Below are 18895 nucleotides of genomic sequence, written 5' to 3' on the forward strand. Positions count from 1 at the left end.
TCCCGCCCTCAGTCTTTCCCAGCATCAGGGTCTTTTCAAATGAGTCAGCTCTTCACATCAGGTGGCCAAAGTATTGGAGTTTCAGCTTCAACATCAGTCCTTCCAATGAATATTCAGGACTGATTTCCTTTAGGATGGACTGGTTAGCCCAAGGCCTTGCCCTAAGGACCCAGAAAGAGAAACTTCATGTATGCAAATTCAAACACACACTCACTCACACACACACACACACACACACACTCACACACATACTGGGTGGCAGGCAGGCTGGAGTCCAGCCCCACCCCCCCCAGCTCTCATCATTCCTTGTTAAACTGTCCTTCACAGCCTGTCCACCCCTCTTCCCTATTCCCCAAATAGCTCTTGGGAGGCAGTTGTCCCCGCTGCTGGGCCAGGCTCTCTGGGTGGAATCTGAGCCGTCCAAAGTCGAGTGCAAGGTCAGGCATCAGGCCCTCCGACCCTGCCTCCCTCTGTCCGCCTCTCCTTTCCATCACCTCCTCTGAATCCCCATCCCTCCCTCCATCAGAGCCTTCCCAGGGACCAGTGTCATGCAGTGGTTTCAGGCTCTTGGGGTGCTCGCTGGGTGATCATGCCTGTTTCCCCATCTGTATTAGAGGATAATGATGTCACCTACAGACAAGGCTGCTGTGAGGATTAAATGCCTTAAAAAGCAGCACGTGGTGCATGCTATGTGAACAAAAACTGTTCTCACTGTTCTCACTCTCCCCTGGTGATCTGTGTCCACACCACCTTGGACTTCACCCTGAAGCCACCAGGAGTTTTTCCTAGTGCTGCCCTGAACCTACCAGAAATCCCAGTCTGACCATGCTCCACCTCTAGGACTCTGTGACCCTAGTAGTGGGTGGGTTTTGTCCATGGCGATTTTCCAGGCAAGAATACTGGAGTGGGTTGCCATGCCCTCCTCCAGGGGATCTCCCCAACCCAAGGATCAAACCCAGGTCTCCCACATTGCAGGTGGATTCTTTACCATCTGAGCCACCAGCGAAGCCCAAGAACACTGGAGTTAGTAGCCTATCCCTTTTCCAGGGGATTTTCCTGACCCAGGAATCGAACCTGGGGTCTCCTGCAATGCAGGCAGCTCTTTACCAGCTTTACCAGCTGAGCTACCAGGGAAGCTCTTGGGAAGGAAAACACCATTTATTGAGCACCAACTATATGCCAGGGTCCTGCTAAGGGCTTTGTTCATGTGAACTCAGGTATTCAGAACCCACCTCTACCCCCAACAGGTAGGACTCAGGAAGGAACCAAGGCACAGATAGGCCAGGGAACGTTCTCCGAGCCTTAAAGGGAGGCCCTGCTAGACCAGGAGTTGAACGCACACCCAGAGGCCATGCCCCCAAAACCCAGTAGGAGTGAGGGTGCTGAGCCTTCTCTAACTCCCATTTGCTCTGGGTTTCAGCTTACCTGGGGAAGGATGCTGGCTTCGATTCGGAGATGTTTAAAAGTAAGGAGGCTGGGGAGGGACGGGCTTTCAGGGAGGAGGTATCTGGGGTCCCTTTAGAATATAACTGTCCATTCCCCACAAAGGGATGTCCACGTGGGGATTGCCTATAAACTGTTAATACTTGTGGACTGGCTTCTGGGGGCCCCTAGGCACCTCAGAGCTGCCCCTGGCCACTGGGCTGTCCAGTGGCCAAAGCTGAATGAGAAAAAGGCAAAGCCAAGCAGACAAATGGATATTTACCATTTCAGTTCATGTAGTACCACCTAAAGACATCTCTTCCCCACCCGCAGCCCCCAGCATCAGGCTCTTCTCGTTAAGACCACCTGGAGAACTGTGAATCTTGACCCAAAGGAGTGGGGACACCCCAGAAGGTCCTCCTCACTCCCATCTAAGCCCCAGGCTAAGCTGACACGGCCTCAGAAAACTTCTGTCCTAAATTTCTGTTACCACCAGGACTGATGTTTGGCCCCAGCGTGGACTTCACATCAGTGCTGAAGCCGGTCTTCGCCCGTGAGAAGGAAACCTTCTCCCTGAAGTGCCTATTTTCAGAAGATGTGTTGGACGCCGAGCAGAACATCCAGTGGTTCCGAGATGGTGAGGAACCCCGGTCCCAGCCCCCAGCCTGCAGAGGCAGAGATAGACCCCTGGTGGAGAGAGGAACTCAGCTATGCCTCTCCCCTAACCCGTACAAGCCGAGTGATGAGCGTGAACGAGGCAGAGGGAAGCTGAGCAAGCCAGGTGGGCTCAGATCAAATCACCCTGCCAAGGGTCACTGAGTACTCACAGTGCCAAGCCTGCACTGGGTGCCAGGCCAGGGGGAGGCACAGACACGCCATTAAGTCAGGGGGCCCTCCATCCGAGAGAGGGCAGGAAGCCGAAACACAACTGCAGCCTCTGCCCCTCTAGAGCCTCTGGTTGAGAGCCCTTTATGCACACGTGATCGCCATCAGCACCCTCGGGTGAGGACATATGAAGCAACAGGAACAGAGGCAAGCACAGGAGGCAGGTCAGCCTACGGAGGGTCAGGGCACTTGCCTCGGGCTTTTCAGAGTCAGTTTGTGGGTGCAGGCAAGAACTGCTACTCGTGAGCTGGAAGACCTCTGGGGGATCACAGGCCAGGGCTGGGGAAGGCCCAGTCAGCTCAGGCAGGAAGAGACGGACCAGCCAGGGAGGAGGCAGACGGCTGGACCTCCTGCCCTATTCTTGACCAAGCCAGCAGCCGAAGGGCCAGGAGTGCAGCACCCTCAGCAGCTTGAGCCTAGGGAGGTGCCCCTTGGGGGGCTGGGGGCAGAGGAGTAGAGAAGCCACGAGCCCTGAGAAACAGCTGTGATAACAGGCCGAGATGTCCCCCAGACCCGTAGATCCTTGGGAACAGAGGTGCTGACAGGCAGGAGGGGCCTTTGCAGGGACAAGGAGCAGCATGGTGCACAGCAGGACCTCGGGTGAGGCCTGGAGCCCCTGGCCCCTTCCCTGAGTCCCCAGCCCTCTCCCTAAGGTCCCAGCTGCCGACCTCCCACCCTCCTCCCCGACCCTGACCCTCCTCACCAACACCCCAACCCTCTCAGTAAGTCCTCTCCCCCTTTCCTGAGTCCCCATCCCCTGAACAAGCCCCCTCCCTTCCTTGAGCTCACAACCCCCACCCACCAAGCCCTATCTCCTTCCTTGAGCCCCCAGCCTCCCAAAGAGCCTCTGCCTCTCACACCAGGCCCCCACTGCTCTTGTTTCCACTTTCTCAAAGAACCTCCAACTCCTCACCGAGCCAGCAGCCCCCGGCCCCTTCCCCGGGTGCTCCCCACCCCCCACCCCCACCCCCACCAAGCCTGCTACAGAGGAGAGTTCAGAGACCACCTTGGCAGAGTTCTGAAGGTCACTACTCCCTTCCCCAACTCCCCAGCAGAGCCTCAGGCTCTAGCCTAGCCAACCGCATCTCTGCCTGTGAACCCCGAAGCACCTATGGGTTCCCAGCTGAGCTCCAGATCCCCCAGGAGCTCACCCTGGAACCCCTCTCCCCACAGGGAGGCTGCTGAGGTCCTCCGGCCGCCGGCAGATCCTCTACGCTGACCGCCAGGCAGTCCTGAAGGTGGCCTGCGCCTACAAGGAGGATGAGGGCCTCTACACAGTCCAGGTGCCTTCGCCCTTTGGGCTCCGGGAGCAGAGCGCCTACGTGTTTGTGAGAGGTAAGGGGTGGCTGGAGGAGGGCGCCCAGCCAGAGCCCAGGGACCAGGACTCTGCCTTGACCGACTTGCCGTGGGACACGTGGGCGAGCCCCCAGCTCCTTGGGGCCTCAGTGTCCCAGCTATATAGTGAATGCGGGTGTTGAGGCAGAGTCTTTCTAAGACTGCCCATGACCCTCCAAAGGGACCCAGCCTGAGATTCTCAGGCTTGGAGCTAGCTGGAGAGGAGGGCTGAGCGTGGGCTGGCATCCTTCTAGTCCTGCTTGATTTCTGCTTCCGGGTTTTGCCGCTTCACTGGCTGGGTGACCTTGGGCGATTGGCTTTTCCTCTAGGAGATTCAGTATTCCCACCTGCAAAACGGAGAGTTGCTCTGGGACTCAAAGATGAATTGTGCCAATTGCTCAGGCAGATGGTGTAGAATGGGCCCCTAATAAACTGGACTCCCACCCACCCACCCCTAGATGCTGCTGTTTAAAAGAACAGGCTGTCATTCAGGTCTTGGTCTTCAAGATCAACTGCACCCCTGGGGGGTTCGTGAGAAGAAGGTGCTGGGTGGGAATGGGAGGGGGTTGGTTGCCGAGTGGACATTGACTAGAAGAGCCGCCCCTACTCTCTTCCCACGCCCCTCACCATCCCGGGTTTCAGATGCTGCGGCCGAGAAGCCAGGGGTCCCAGGCTCCCCCTTGAACGTTCGATGCCTGAATGTGAACAGAGACTGCCTCATCCTGACCTGGACCCCGCCCAGCGACACCCGGGGCAACCCCATCACTGGCTACTCCATTGAGCTGTGAGTGGGTCTCTTGAGTGGCAGAGCCCGCGGGGGGAGATGGTTCTGTGAGAACAAGGGCGGGGCCACAGGAAACAGGGACCGCATGCCTCTCCTGGGGACAGGGCAGGAGGTAGGTGTGTTATTTAGGGGCAACAGAAGGGTGTCCACCTCTGGAGGCAGCCGCTGCCCCTGGGCCCTTTACGGCACAAGCTGACCCTGGCAGGGGCAAACATCAGTGCTTGAAGCCTGAGCACACGAGGCTTCGGTGGCTACTCGCCTCCCTGAGTGACAGAGACCCTGGAGCACTGAGCCTGGAGGGAGGGGCTTCCCAGGAAGGGGAGGGCCTGGACCCGCCGCCTCCTCCACCCGCCAGCTCCGAGGTCCTAGCTGGAGGTAAGGCCTAATCCAACCACTTGAATCCTCACAACAATCCTTATCTGAGGGGGTAGGGGATGCTCTCGTGCTCCATTCTACAGATGAGGAAACTGAGGTACACTGCCCCATCCAGCCAGTGCGAGGAATGGCGGTACCCAGAGGGTGTAGAGATCCCAGACTCTGAGGGTCACCCTAGAACACATACCAACAGGGGAGTGGACAGTCCTCTGGGGAAATACTAAGTCACCCACTCATGAGCCATGTGACTTGGGCAAGTCATCTCACTCTTTAAACTCAGATCCCATTGGTAGAGTGAAAGTAATCACACCTAACCTCAAGGACCTTCAGGATTAAACAAGATGATGGATGTGATGGGCACAGCACAGCTCCAGCCCACAGGAGAGTTCCATGAAAGGCACTAGCTCTTTCGATTAGCATCCTGGTTGGTGAGAAGGCCTCCTGCGGACCCAAGGCTGGAGCCAGGCTTTTAAATGGAGAGCAGGTGTTTCCCTGGCCGAGACGAGCTGGGCGGACAGCCCAGGGTAGGGGAATGTCCTGGTAGAGGCTCAGACTGGGAGGGTGTGAGTCACAGGCAGGGGCTGAAGCCGGGGCTTCTCTCCCACAGGTGCCAGGGAGAGTCCGAGGAATGGGTGCCGTGCCACCAGGCTCCCGGCGGGACCTGTCGGTGCCCAATCCAAGGCCTCATCGAAGGCCAGAGCTACCGGTTCCGGGTGAGAGCTGTCAACAGAGCGGGCAGCAGCGTCCCCTCCAAGGCTTCTGAGCCGGTTGTCATGGGCGACCGCGACGAAGCTCAGAGGAAGACAGGTGGGCACAGAGGCCCTGATGGACATGCTAGAGCATCTGTCAGGGCACACCCAGGACTGCCTCACACAGGAGACAGGCGCACGGCCCCCATTCTCAGCCCTGGTCCAGGAGACGAGACGCAGCCCAGCCCTCAGGAACCCCCAGTCTGATGGAGGAGACACAGCCTCAGTTCATTTCAGTTCAGTCGCTCAGTCATGTCCGACTCTTTGCGACCCCATGGACCGCAGCCCACCAGTCTTCCCTGTCCATCACCAACTCCCGGAGTTTACCCAGACTAATGTCCATTGAGTCAGTGATGCCATCCAACCATCGCATCCTCTGTCGTCCCCTTCTCCTCCTGCCCCCAATCCCTCCCAGAATCAGGGTCTTTTCTAAGCAGTAAATTCTCCACATCAGGTGGCCAAAGTATTGGAGCTTCAGCTTCAACATCTGTCCTTCCAACGAACACCCAGGACAGATCTCCTTTAGGATGGACTGATTGGATCTCCTTGCAGTCCAAGGGACTCTCAAGAGTCTTTTCCAACACCACAGTTCAAAAGCATCAATTCTTCAGCGCTCAGCTTTCTTTATAGTCCAACTCTCACATCCAAACATGACTACTGGAAAAACCATAGCTTTGACACAGCCTCAGGGACCCCTAGTCTGATGGAGGAGACACGGTGCTGTCCTTAGCAGCCCCTAGCCTGAGGGGGAGGTAGAGCTTGTCTGATGAAAGAAACACAAATCTTAGCACCAGATGCTAATCTGGGGTGAAACCACAGCACCTTCTTCAGATGCCCTTAACCTGCAGGAGGGAAACTGCCCTGACTCAGAAGCTCCCAGCCTGGAGGGTGGAGGCGGGGAGGCAGAGAGTGGGGGACACAGCCCTCGCAGCCCCGAGGAGTCACCCTGACACGGGTGTGCTGTGCCCTTGGAATCCGACCCCATTGCTCCTCCTTTCTGTGCCCCTTTGCCCCCAGCGGGCAGAGCACCTCTGGGGTCTGAGAATGCCACCTGCCCGAGGACACACAGAGAGGGGCCGAGAGGTCAGGACCAGGAGAAGGGGGAGGAATTTGCCCCCAGGGCGGGGCAGGCCCTGCCCTGTCCCTTCCTGACCCAGCCACACACCCTGCAGCCCTTAGTTCTCCACTAATGGGTTCCATTCTCCACCCTAGAGATTCCCTTTGATATGGGAAAAACCATCACGGTCAGCACAGATGACTTTGACGGTATGTGTGAACCCCCTGACACTTGGCCTTAAGACTCCAGCACTGCCCCCCTTGTGGTCTGGAAGCTGGGACACAAACTGACCCGAGGCAGAAGTTGTCTGCGGGCATGGGTGGGGTGGTGAGCGTGGGCAGAGATCCAGGTGGGGGGCCAGGCTCTCAGGTGGGTGACTGCACCCCTCCTGGGGGAAGCAGACATTGGGGAAAGTCTCCAGCAGGACGTGGGGAGACCTGGGCTCTGGTTCCAGCCCTGCCCTGCCCAGCCTTGCTGGGTGACTGAAGCAAGTTCCTGCCCCTTTTCTGGGCCCTGGCCCTGTCCTCTATGAAGTGGGGGGCTGAGAGCTGGGGTCTCTAAGGGCCCACACATCTCAGCCCCTGGGCGACTCTGGTTCCAGACTTTGTGACCATCCCCTCACCCCCGACTAACGTCCATGGCAGTGAGATCCGTGAGGCCTACGTGGTTCTGGCCTGGGAGGAGCCGAGACCCCGGGGCAAAGCCCCGCTGACGTACTTCCTGGAGAAGGTATGGAGACCCCTAGGGCCCCACCCCCAGGCCAGCCGGAGAAATAGAAACACTGTGGGACCCGGATGTGAGGGGGAGTGGAGGTCCAGGGAGGTCCTGAGAGACCCCAGAGGCGCCCCCTGGGGAACCCTGATGAGAATTTCCTGTCTGAAAGTCCTGAACATAGCCCTACACAGGGGCAGGGGGGTGGATTAAATGACCTTTTGAGGTTATCTCCAGCTCTGGAAGGGATTTGAAGTGTTGAGGCGAAGGGACTACTGACATTTAGATGGAGGAACCGGAGAGGTCTCCCTGAGAAGGTGAGTTTTGAGTAAAAGCCTAAAGGAAATGAAGCTCAGTCAGTAATGAATCTATCTGCAATGCAGGAGACCCCGGTTCAATGCCTGAGTCAGGAAGATCCCCTGGAGAAGGAAATGGCAACCCACTCCAGTATTGTTGCCTGGAGAATCCCATGGGCAGAGGAGCCTGGCAGGCTACAGTTGATGGGATTACAAGAGTCGGACACGACTGAGCGGCTAAGCACAGCACTAAAGGAAGTGAGGGGCCAGCCAGAGATCTCTGGGGGAAGAACATCCCAGGAAAAAAGACCAGCAAGTGCAAAGACCCAGAGGCAGGGGTGGAGCCTGGCACCATTGAGGAGCAGCAGGGGGCCACGGAGCCTGGTGGGCCGACAAAGTGGGACGTGGAACGTGACCAGACAGATGGCAGGAGTCAGACCACGAAGCAGCTTTTACTCCGGGGAGACTCAGGGCTTGGGAGGGTTCTGAACAGACACAGATGGGATTTGACTTGTGCTGTAAAAGGATTTCTCTGCCTGTCATTTGGAGAAAAGATTGAAGGGAGTTAAAGTTAGAAACAGGCAGACCAGATCAGAGGCTACTGAGATAACTCAGATGGTGAGAGACGACAGTGGCTCTGGATCAAGGTTCTGGAAAGAAGCATGAGAGAGGTTAACCATGGTTAGATTCTGGATAAATTTTCAAGGTAGAGCCAGCCAGCTGGATTTGGGATTTGGGGGTATTTTTTGGTTGGTTGTTTTGTTTTATTTTTTGGCCGCACTGTGCAGCTTGTAGGATCTTAGTGCCCCAATCAGGGATCAAACCTGGGTCCTGGCAGTGAAAGCCCCAAGCCTAACCACTGGACCGCCAGGGAATTCCCCCAACTGAATTCACTGATGGAGCGTATTTGAGGGTGAGAAATGAGAGAAAGAATCCAAGAAGGCTTCCTGGACTCTGACCTGAGCAGCTGGAAGGATGGGTGCCTTTGACTAGATGTGGGCAGCACTGGCGTGGAGGCAAGTTCAGGGTCAGCTCCACGGAATGTGAGATGCTCAACGGGCATCCAGGTAGAGACATCACAGAGGCAGGTGAATCCAAAGCTCAGATATTGAGGGGCATCCTGGGGTGGGGAGAGAGGTTAATGAGAGCACGTGTGGGAAGTGCCCTCCCACTTAACCAACACCAAGTTTCTCTCCTTTGTCTCAGTCGGTCATAGGTAGTGGCACCTGGGAGGCCATCAACTCGGAAACTCCTGTGAAATCCCCAAGATTCGCCCTCTTGGATCTGGAGAAAGGGAAGTCATACGTCTTCAGAGTGCGGGCGATAAACCAGTACGGCATGAGCGATCCCTCGGAGCCCAGCGAGCCCATCGCCTTGAGGGGGAAGCCAGGTACCTGGGATGCAGGAGACGGGCGCAGGCCAAGCCAGGCTGTCAGCACCCAAGCCTCGGGCCCCCAGTGGCTGCAGGGACAGAGCCACACACATTTCTCTGCTCCTGACCACTCTACCTATCACAAAGCCAAGAAGCAACATGATTACAGGCCTGTAAAGTTTCAGACCATCAAGAATTACATTTCTCTGGGCAAGAGGCTCTTGGAAGTACAGGCATTTTTTTTTCCAGATCAACAATTCGTGAGTTGCAGAATCCAGCTGGGTCCAGACAGGAGCTGTCTGTGACCAATGCCCCTCAGGGCTAAAGGTCTCCAACTAGAGCCTGATCCCCCTCCTGCAGCCAGGATTGAGCCCCTGGGCAGGCCTCCCGCCCTCTCCTTGGTCCCATCCCCCAGCCCTGCCTCATCAGGTGGAAAGAAAGTGAAAGTGAAAGTGAAGTCGCTCAGTCGTGTCCAACTCTTTGCAACCCCATGGACTGTAGCCTACCAGGCTTCTCCATCCATGGGATTCTCCAGGCAAGAGTACTGGAGTGGGTTACCATTTCCTTCTCCAGGGGATCTTCCCCACCCAGGGATCGAACCCAGGTCTCCCGCATTGGAGGCAGACGCTTTAACCTCTGAGCCACCAGGGAAGCCCTTGTGGGATGCAACCCCTCTCAATAGCAGCACAGCATGGACCTGGGCAGGTCATTTCTGAGCTGCAAACCTTGATGTCCTCACCTGCCAAACATACTGTTCTGAAGGTCTGGTTATCACCCCTCCCTCTGGCTCCTTCCTGAGCCTCCCAGCAGCAGCTTCATGCTAGTCCTGACTTGCCAGGGTTCCCTCTCTCCTCTGAGGCCTCTGGATTGTGGGGTCTTTCTCTCTTTGATAAGACCAGACGGGTCCCTGGAGCTGCCATCACCAACGAGTCTTTTAGGGAACCAACTGCAGCACAGCCCATCTGAGAAGAGCCTGATGTGCTGCAAGGCCTGTGTGGGGAAGATTGCCAAGTCCTAGATTTGTAGTGCTCAATAATGTAGGAAAAAAAATAATATATATATATATATATATATGCATATATTCAGGCTTCCCAGATGGTGCTAGTGGTAAAGAACCTGCCTGCCAATGCAGGAGATGTAAGAGACGCAGGTTCTATCCCTGGGTTGGGAAGATCCCCTGGAGGAGGGGCATGGCAACCCACCCCAGTATTCTTGCCCAGAGAATCCCCATGGACAGAGGAGCCTCCAGGCTCCTCTGTCCATGGGGTTGCAAAGAGTCAGACACAACTGACGCGACTTAACCCACATGAATGCATGTACATATTCATCGTAAGTATGAATAGGTTGGTGGGCAGATGGAGTCTTTCTTTCATTCTAGTCTGGTTAACAATTAAGCTTGATTCAGGGTTCCAGCCAGTGAGTGGTTTGTGATTGGATGTGGGCAGTCTCTGGACCACAAGGTAGCCTTAGGGCAAGGTTCTGGTACACTTCAGAGAAGGAAAGGAGAAGAAAAGAAAAGAGAGGAGGGGAGGAGAGGAAAAAGAAAAGGAATTGACTTGTATTATGAAAGCAATTGGAGAAGGAAATGGCAACCCACTCCAGTGTTCTTGCCTGGAGAATCCCAGGGACAGAGGAGCCTGGTGGGCTGCCGTCTATGGGGTCACACAGAGTCGGACACGACTGAAGTGACTTAGCAGCAACAGCAGCAGCAGCATGAAAGCAAAAGTATTGCACAAAAGTAGGAAAATACAAAAGGAGCAAGAGAGAAGGAGAGAATGGAAGCGAGGGAGGGAAGGAAGGAGGGAAGGAGGGGCAAGAACACCCCACCCCCCAAAATCCCACTGACAGGGTAACCACTGTGAGAATCCAGGTACCTGGGCTTCTGGTCTTTCGACCACATGCCTACCAGTGCCTCTTCTTGAAAGTCCAATCAAGCCATATGTAGAGCTTTGCATTCTACTTTTTTAAATTAACGTTATATCACAAACATACCCTCAGGTCTTGACATCCTCCTTGAAATCAAGGTTTTAGCATGTGAGGAGGACTCCATACATGGACACCCTCAGCTCCAGTTCTTGCCCACTGGCAGAGTCAGGTCTCGTGGATGGCCATGCCTGACCTTCAAGCCTGTCCCACCACCCAGCCTCCATCCACTGCCACTCTGCCTTCAACCTGAGACTGAAATTTGTGATGGGACCTTCCTGAGCCCAGGACCCCAAGTCTACATCTCAGCACCTCCCCTGGGCCAGGTACAGAGCCTGGCGCAGAGTAGGCATTCAGGAGATACTGGGTTTCTGTTGGATGGATGCTGAGTTCAGCCTTTGCCTTTTGACTTCAAAGGACCACTGGAACGTAAGGAGAAGTGTCCAGGGGAAATGGAAGATGAGGCTCTAGAATTCAGGAGAGAGAGCAGGGCTGGCGGTAAAGCCTGGGGATTCACCTGCAGAGAAGTGAGGATTGAAGCCATGGGCATAGTGCACCCTCCATGCCTTTCTTGAAAAGAGTTCAAGAAAAACGGAGCAAGCCAAGGAACTGAGGCTGGAGGAGTCTCAAATTTAGGGACAAAGGGAAGAGGGGAAAACATAAACAGATATGTAAGGAGTTTGGGAAATACAAAGAGTACTAGGAAGTTCCTGTATCTGACATCCATCCATCATCCATCCATCCCTCTGTCCATCCATCCATCCGTCCGTCCGTCCATCTTTCCATCCATTCATCCATCTATCCCTCCATCCATTCTCCCATCCATCCATCCAGAGATCTCTTCATTTAACAAATCATGGCAGACCCACCTCAAGGAACATTGTCTGAGAAAGCCATGAAAGATAACGTTTCAAAGGGAAACAAACTATGTTTCCTAGAGCTTGAAGATAAGGGCTGAGGAAAATTGTCAGATCCGGTAACTTCTAGGAGAGAAAGTGACAGTAAGGACTGATAAAAGAATTTTAATGAGGAAGTGGAAATGTTTGGAGGTGAGAGAGGACTTTCAGAATACAAGAGCCTGGACCACGCCTCTGGGACTGGGAAAGAGCTGCCCAAAGCCCCAGGGCATGTCTGAAGTGCTTGTGGCTACCCCCACCCCCCATGCTGTGTGCACCCCTCTCTGCCTCTCCCACACCTCTCCCCCTTCCCAGCCATGGGACAGCATCTTCACTCAGCCCATATTTCTGTGTTTTAGCCACTCTCCCGCCTCCAACGCAAGTTCAAGCTTTCCGAGACACACAGACCTCTGTCTCCCTGACCTGGGATCCAGTGAAAGACAGCCCAGAGCTCCTGGGTTATTACATCTACTCCCGGGAGGCAGGATCATCTGAGTGGCGAACAGTGAACAACAAACCCATCCAGGGCAGCAGGTGAGTTTGCGCCCACCCTTCCTGCCTCAGAAATAATAATAACAGTAATAATGAGGAAGCCTGCCTTCCAAGACACGGTTGGGCACAGGGCACCGTTCTAAGCTCTTTTCATATGTTAGATCAATCAGTTCTACCTGCAATCCTAAGAACTTAGGGCTACTTTTCTGCTTCTTTGTGTGGCTGTTCTGGGTCTTCATTGTGGTACACAGGCTTTTCTAGTTGTGGTTCACAGGCTTAGCTGCCTCATAGCACGTGGGATCTTAGTTCCCCAACCAAGGATCAAACCCGAGTCCGCTGCAGTGTTAGGCAGATTCTTTACCGCTGGACTACCAGGGAAGTCCCAGGATTACTATTTTTATTGTCGTTGCACAGAAGAAGAAACTGAGGCACAGCACAGATAAGTAGCTTGCCAAAACTTCCTTAACTAGTGAGTGGAGGAACCAGGACTTGCCCCGGACGGCCTCTTTTCTGGCAAACACTCTCTAAGGGCACGCTGTTTGGAGATAGCAGGGACTGGCTAGGTCTCGTCCTTCCGGAAGCTTAGAGACAGAGAAGCAGAGTGTACAGGCCGGGAGGCCAGGGTTTAGGCTCCTCACCCACCCTCATTCACCAGGGACCTTGGCACAGAGACTCGCCCTCTCTGACCCTCAGCTCAGCCTGCCTGTCCACCCCACTCCCCTCTGAGCCTCCCTCCTCACTCAGTGGCCTCATCCTTGCAGGCAGAAGCCTCAGGCTTCTGCACTCATGACTTCTCTCCATTTTGAGGCCCTGTGGGATCAGGGATTCAGTCAATGGCACATACCCCCCATTCCATCTGATGACTGACCAGGCCCTGAGCACATCTGCGGGCTCCCCTCACCCTGGGCTGCAAGATCATTTCACCCAAAGAAAGAGACAGGACCTGGCACCCCACTGGTTCACGGTGCCTCACAGTCACTCACGCTTTGTCACCACTAAAGTTCGGGTTTGGGACAAATGAGAGTCCAAGTTATCCCTGGAATGACATCTCCCCAAGGACTTGCATCCAGGTGGGTGTCCCTGGGGGCGGGGCGGGGGGCGGGGGGGGGTGCTGAGCGAGAGTCACGTGACAAGAGTGGCGTGTCGGAAGAACGCATCACACATGGGAGTGACCATCCAGAGAGCTCATCACATGTGTGTATCTCATCGGTTACGTGTGTTGGGGCTGGGAAGAGGTTAAACACAGCTGCCCGGGAGTGTTGCCTGAGGTGGTGCCTAAAGTGAGCTCAGCTGGAAGGCAGGGCCTGGTTCACCACCCTGCCATGACCTCCTCAGAAGCTGGCTCACAGGAGATGCTCAAAAAAGACTTGAATGAACAAATAATGAACGGGCAGGCACTGCGCTGGGATTCAGGAGGCCTGGGCTGCAGCCCATTCCTGGTGGGCTGTGTGCTCTTGGCTCCCCTCATTCCTCCTGCAGAAGACCTTCCCTGCCTGTAAAATGAAGACACTGGTTTGATCCATAGGGGCCTCTCCAGCCTTCCAACATTCAACTCCTTGAGGTCAACTGACCAAGAGAGGCTCCCTATAGAACAAGATTTGCTCCAGGAAAATGTTGCTAAGTGGAGAAGGGTTCACAGTCTGGGTCTTACTGAGAAGGGACAGGATGGGAGGACATTTTTCTCTAAGCCAGAGTATCCTTGTATGTCTCTGGCTGATGATTCTCTTTGGGGGTCTTTAAAGGGACTCTATTTTGGAGTTACAGCATTTGTACAGATAAAAAGACCACTCGTGTTCCCAGGATGGGGCCCAAAGTCCTGGCGATCTACTAGATGGCTTGGTTCAGGGGTTGGCTCCCTGGGCCTTCAAATGGTACCTTTCCCAAGGTATTTGCTTTTTTTTTTTTTTAATTTTACTGCCATGGTGCACAGGCTTCTCTGTAATTGTGGCTCTCAGGCTTAGTTGCCCTGTGGTATGTGGGATCTTAGTTCCCCAACCAGGGATTGAACCTGTGTCTCCTGCATTGCAAGGCAGATTCTTAACCACTGGGCCACCAGGGGAGTCCCCAGCATGTTTGCACTTTAATGACAGGCTCTAGAAGTCACAGCCTTTAAAATCTTAAGGACCTCACCCTCCAGGATGCAGGCATCACTTTGGGGGCAGGGGCAAGGTCTTTAGGTGAGAACTGAGGCCCTCCAATCCTGCCACGCTGGGGGCCACTTAGCCCGCTCAGGGTTGTTCTAGAAGTTTCAGGGATGTCTCCGAACTGTTTGGCCGTCCCTGAAGGCAGCACATGTCTCTCCCAGGTTTACAATTCCCGGGCTAAGGACGGGGAAGGAGTATGAGTTTTGTATCAGGTCCGTCAGCGAGGCCGGAGTCGGGGAGAGCTCAGCCGTCACTGAACCCATCAGGGTCAAGCAGGCTCTGGGTGAGTCCACAGGGCAGGTGCAGCCTGCAAGCCTTGAGAGTGGGCGGCCGTGGCCTGGGAGAGAGCTGGGGGCTCATTGACCATCTCTTGGAGGGTCCAATCCGGAGGCCACAGGGCAGAAGCCCCCCTGACCACCCGATCCTTTGAGGAGAGAGTAACAGTGGCCTGAGACCAGCGTGGAGGCTCAGGTGTCCTCCATGTAGCAGAGTCAGAGTTATCAAGGGACACCGCCAGCTAAGTCAGCGCCCCCAGAGCAGGGTGGGCACCCACCAGGGGAGGCTCTCTACCTCCCTCAGGCCCCACTGCGCAGTCTGGCCATGCCCTGGGAGCAGTGACCCTCACCCCCTTTCCTCCCTGTAGCAACACCATCTGCACCATATGACTTCGCCCTCCTGAACTGCGGGAAAAATGAAATGGTCATTGGATGGAAACCCCCGAAGCGGCGTGGAGGGGGCAAGATCTTGGGTTACTTCCTGGACCAGCACGACTCCGAGGAACTGGACTGGCACGAGGTCAACCAGCAGCCCGTCCCCACCCAGATTTGCAAGGTGAGGCTGGAAGGCGGCCACTGGCCTGTGGTCCTGACTTACGCAGGCAGAGACCAGAGGTCGGGGCTGGAGGTTCTGAGGCTGAGAGACCTCAGGCCCCTCGGTCTGCACGATCCAGCTGATTGTCAAGGGCAGACCAATCTCACCGAAAGTCCCCACACACCTCCTGCTGTCAGCTCGATCCTCTGTCTCCCCAGCCTCGGCCTTCACAGTCTGTGTTTCTGCTCTTCAAGGTCAGCAACCTCCATGAAGGTCACTTCTATGAGTTCCGTGCCCGGGCCGTAAACTGGGCAGGTGTTGGGGAGCTGTCGGCACCCAGCAAGCTGTTTGAGTGTAAAGAGTGGACGATGCCCCAACCAGGTGAGCAGCCGGGAGGAGCCGAAGCCCAGTACCAGTCCTTGCCTCCCTCCCCAAAGCTAACCAGTGAAGATGAACATCACCGCCCTGCTCTCTTTCCCCTGTCCCCTTCCACCAATGGGCCAGTAATCTTATCCACAGATGGTCGTAACCCAGGCAAGTCAAGAGCCCTGACCTTGGCCATTGACTGGCCCTGCACCCCCGTCCAAATTAACTCTCTAGCTCAGCACTCCATCAGAGCTCTGATTCTCGCCACAGGCCAATCCCAAACCCCAAAGGCACACGGCTAGGTGACCAGCTCATTCCAGTTTGCCCAGCACGTTCCCTGAATTATCATCAAAAGTCCGGTGTTCCAGTCCTGGACAAAGTGCCACATGAGCGTTCTCACAAGGTAGCCCTTCACCTCCCACTTAGGAAGGGAGGATGCCAGCCTCCCACCTTTCTGTTTAGCTCAGTTCTGTTTTCTGCACAAACCTTTTACCTGAATGGCAGATAGTCACTCTGTGTGAGGCCTGAGACAACGTTATAAACAACTGATACTTACTGGGTACTAACAATAAGGTGTATTGACACCTCCCATCAATTCTGTCATTAATGCTCACAACAGCACTCTTCTATAAGAACTATTATTATCCCCATTTTACAGATGAGAGTCAAGAACATAGAGATGAAGTAGCTTCCCAGAGTCCGCATGGCCTGAAAGGGTGGAGCTGGGACCTGAACCCCACACCCTGAACTTCTACATTAAACACTGAAATGCCAAAGAGATCAAACAGATGAATGCCGTGTGGGGGCTGGGAATGAGGAGGATCAGGGATGTTTCCCAGAGGAAGTGCTACTGGATACACTCTGAAGAGTTAACTCTATTTCTGAGCCAGACCAGGCTTTGCCATGAAGCCAAGGTGGGCCAGGTCTCCACCAGGCCCTGAGCAGGCACTTCCAGGCCTGGGAGGGACCGGAAGATGGACAAGCTTGCTGACTTATCACCCGCTTGCCTCCTGACTGTGTGGCTGGCATTTGGCTGTCTGGCTGGGTGCCTGGCTGCCCACCTCCTTCTCTCGCCCGTCTTCCCACAGGGCCCCCATATGACCTGCGGGTGTCTGAGGTGCGGGCCACCTCCCTGATGCTGACGTGGGAGCCCCCTCTCTACCGAGGGGCTGGACCTGTCACAGGCTACCGCATCAGCGTCCAGGAGGAAGGCTCTGAGCAGTGGAAGCCAGTCACTCCAGACCTCATCTCTGACACCCACCTGAGGGTGAGTCCCCGCCCTGCCACAGGATATGGCAGGATTCCAGGACATCACTGCCCTCACTTACTAGCAGAGGATCAGAAAGGGGGTGTGGCTTAGCCAGGGTCACAAAGCAAGTTGGCACTAGGTCCGGCTGGCAGGTTGGCCTTAACTTGCTCTGTGCTGAGTAGACTCCTCCCGAAAACCTCACTTGTGATCAGCAAGGTGTAGCAGCATTTGGGTGTGCATATCCCTCTTTAAAACACTTATTTATTCTTTGCTTTTGGCTGTGCTGGGTCTTTGCTGCTGAGAGGGGGTTTTCTCTTGTTGCAGAGAGCAGGGGCTACTCTCTAGCTGTGGTGCCCTGGGTTCTGATTGCAGTGGCTTCTCTCCTTGCAAAGCACAGGCTCTAGGGCATGTGGGCTTCAGCAGTTGTGGCGCACGGAGCTTAGTGGCTCTGTGGCATGTGGAATCTTCCCGGACCAGGGATTGAACCCATGTCCCCTTCTTTGCTGGGTGCATTCCTATCCATTGTACTGCCAGGGAAGTCCTTGATATGCACATCCCTTAAGCTAGGAATTCTGCTTCTAGGACTGAACTGCAGAGGAGCAATTAGTCAAATGCACAAAGACCTCGGGACAGTGACGCTCATTGGAGTGTTGTTTATGAAGGCAAAAGCTGGAAACAGCTTAAACATCCATCAGCAGTGGGTTTGTTTAAATAGATCACAGTGTATCCTTGATGCGAACTCAGTGCCAGGGAGTGTAAAGACTGTGGGAGTTTAAGGAGCAATAGTACATACAACAAGGTAGAGCTACATGTAAGTTTTGACACAAAAATATATCCATCATATGTGGCTAAAAAAACTCACAATACAGAGCAGGATATTTATATGTTCAGTTCAGTTCAGTCACTCAGTCGTGTCCGACTTGTTGCGACCCCATGAATCGCAGCACATCAGGCCTCCCTGTCCATCACAACTCCCGGAGTTCATCCAAACTCATGTGCACCAAGTCGGTGATGCCATCCAGCCATCTCATCCTCTGTTGTCCCCTTCTCCTCCTGCCCCCAATCCCTCCCAGAATCAGGGTCTTTTCCAATGAGCCAACTCTTTGCATGAGGTGGCCAAAGTATTGGAGTTTCAGCCTCAGCATCAGTCCTTCCAATGAACACCCAGGATTGGTTGGTCTCCTTTAGGATGGACTGGTTGGATCTCCTTGCAGTCCAAGGGACTTGCAAGAGTCTTCTCCAACACCACAGTTCAAAAGCATCAATTCTTCAGCGCTCAGCCTTCTTCACAGTCCAACTCTCACATCCATACATGACCACTGGAAAAACCATAGCCTTGACTTTATGGACCTTTGTTGGCAAAGTAATGTCTTTGCTTTTCAATATGCTATCTAAGTTGGTCATAACTTTCCTTCCAAGGAGTAAGCATCTTTTTATTTCATGGCTGCAATCACCATCTGCTGTGATTTTGGAGCCCAAAAAAATAAAGTCTGACACTATTTCCACTGCTTCCCCATCTATTTGCCATGAAGTGATGGGACCAGATGCCATGATCTTCGTTTTCTGAATGTTGAGCTTTAAGCCAACTTTTTCACTCTCCTCTTTCACTTTCATCGAGAGACTTCTTAGTTCCTCTTCACTTTCTGCCATAAGGGTGGTGTCATCTGCATATCTGAGGTTATTGACATTCCTCCTGGCAATCTTGATTCCAGCTTGTGCTTCTTCCAGCCCAGTGTTTCTCATGATGTACTCTGCATTTAAGTTAAATAAGCAGGGTGACAATATACAGCCTTGACGTACTCCTTTTCCTATCTGGAACCAGTCTGTTGTTCCATGTCCAGTTGCTTCCTTATGTTAGATAACATTTAATAGGGGTTTCCCTGCTGGCTCATGGGTAAAGAACCCACCTGCAATGCAAGAGACGCAGGTTTGATCCCTGGGTTGGGGAGATCCCCTGGAGGAGGAAATAGCAACCCACTCCAGCATTTTTGCCTGGAAAAATCCCATGGACAGAGGAGCCTGGCAGGCT

The 18895-nt window shown here is 54.4% G+C and overlaps 1 protein-coding gene across 2 annotated transcripts in view; it reads left to right on the top strand.

The window, feature by feature from the left end:
- Positions 1-18895, top strand: part of MYOM3 (myomesin 3) — a 51961-nt gene that overhangs the window by 12500 nt on the left and 20566 nt on the right. For both annotated transcript variants that reach the window (XM_061393229.1, XM_061393220.1), the window contains exons 8-20: positions 1421-1465; positions 1919-2059; positions 3481-3642; positions 4285-4426; positions 5409-5608; positions 6763-6816; positions 7209-7336; positions 8821-9004; positions 12165-12339; positions 14603-14724; positions 15085-15272; positions 15506-15632; positions 16706-16884. In XM_061393229.1, coding sequence (XP_061249213.1) covers positions 1421-1465; positions 1919-2059; positions 3481-3642; positions 4285-4426; positions 5409-5608; positions 6763-6816; positions 7209-7336; positions 8821-9004; positions 12165-12339; positions 14603-14724; positions 15085-15272; positions 15506-15632; positions 16706-16884 — 1847 coding nt within the window. The remainder of the gene's footprint in view (positions 1-1420; positions 1466-1918; positions 2060-3480; positions 3643-4284; positions 4427-5408; positions 5609-6762; positions 6817-7208; positions 7337-8820; positions 9005-12164; positions 12340-14602; positions 14725-15084; positions 15273-15505; positions 15633-16705; positions 16885-18895) is intronic.

Source organism: Bos javanicus, chromosome 2 (assembly GCF_032452875.1).
Source record: "Bos javanicus breed banteng chromosome 2, ARS-OSU_banteng_1.0, whole genome shotgun sequence".
NCBI classification, from domain to species: domain Eukaryota; kingdom Metazoa; phylum Chordata; class Mammalia; order Artiodactyla; family Bovidae; genus Bos; species Bos javanicus.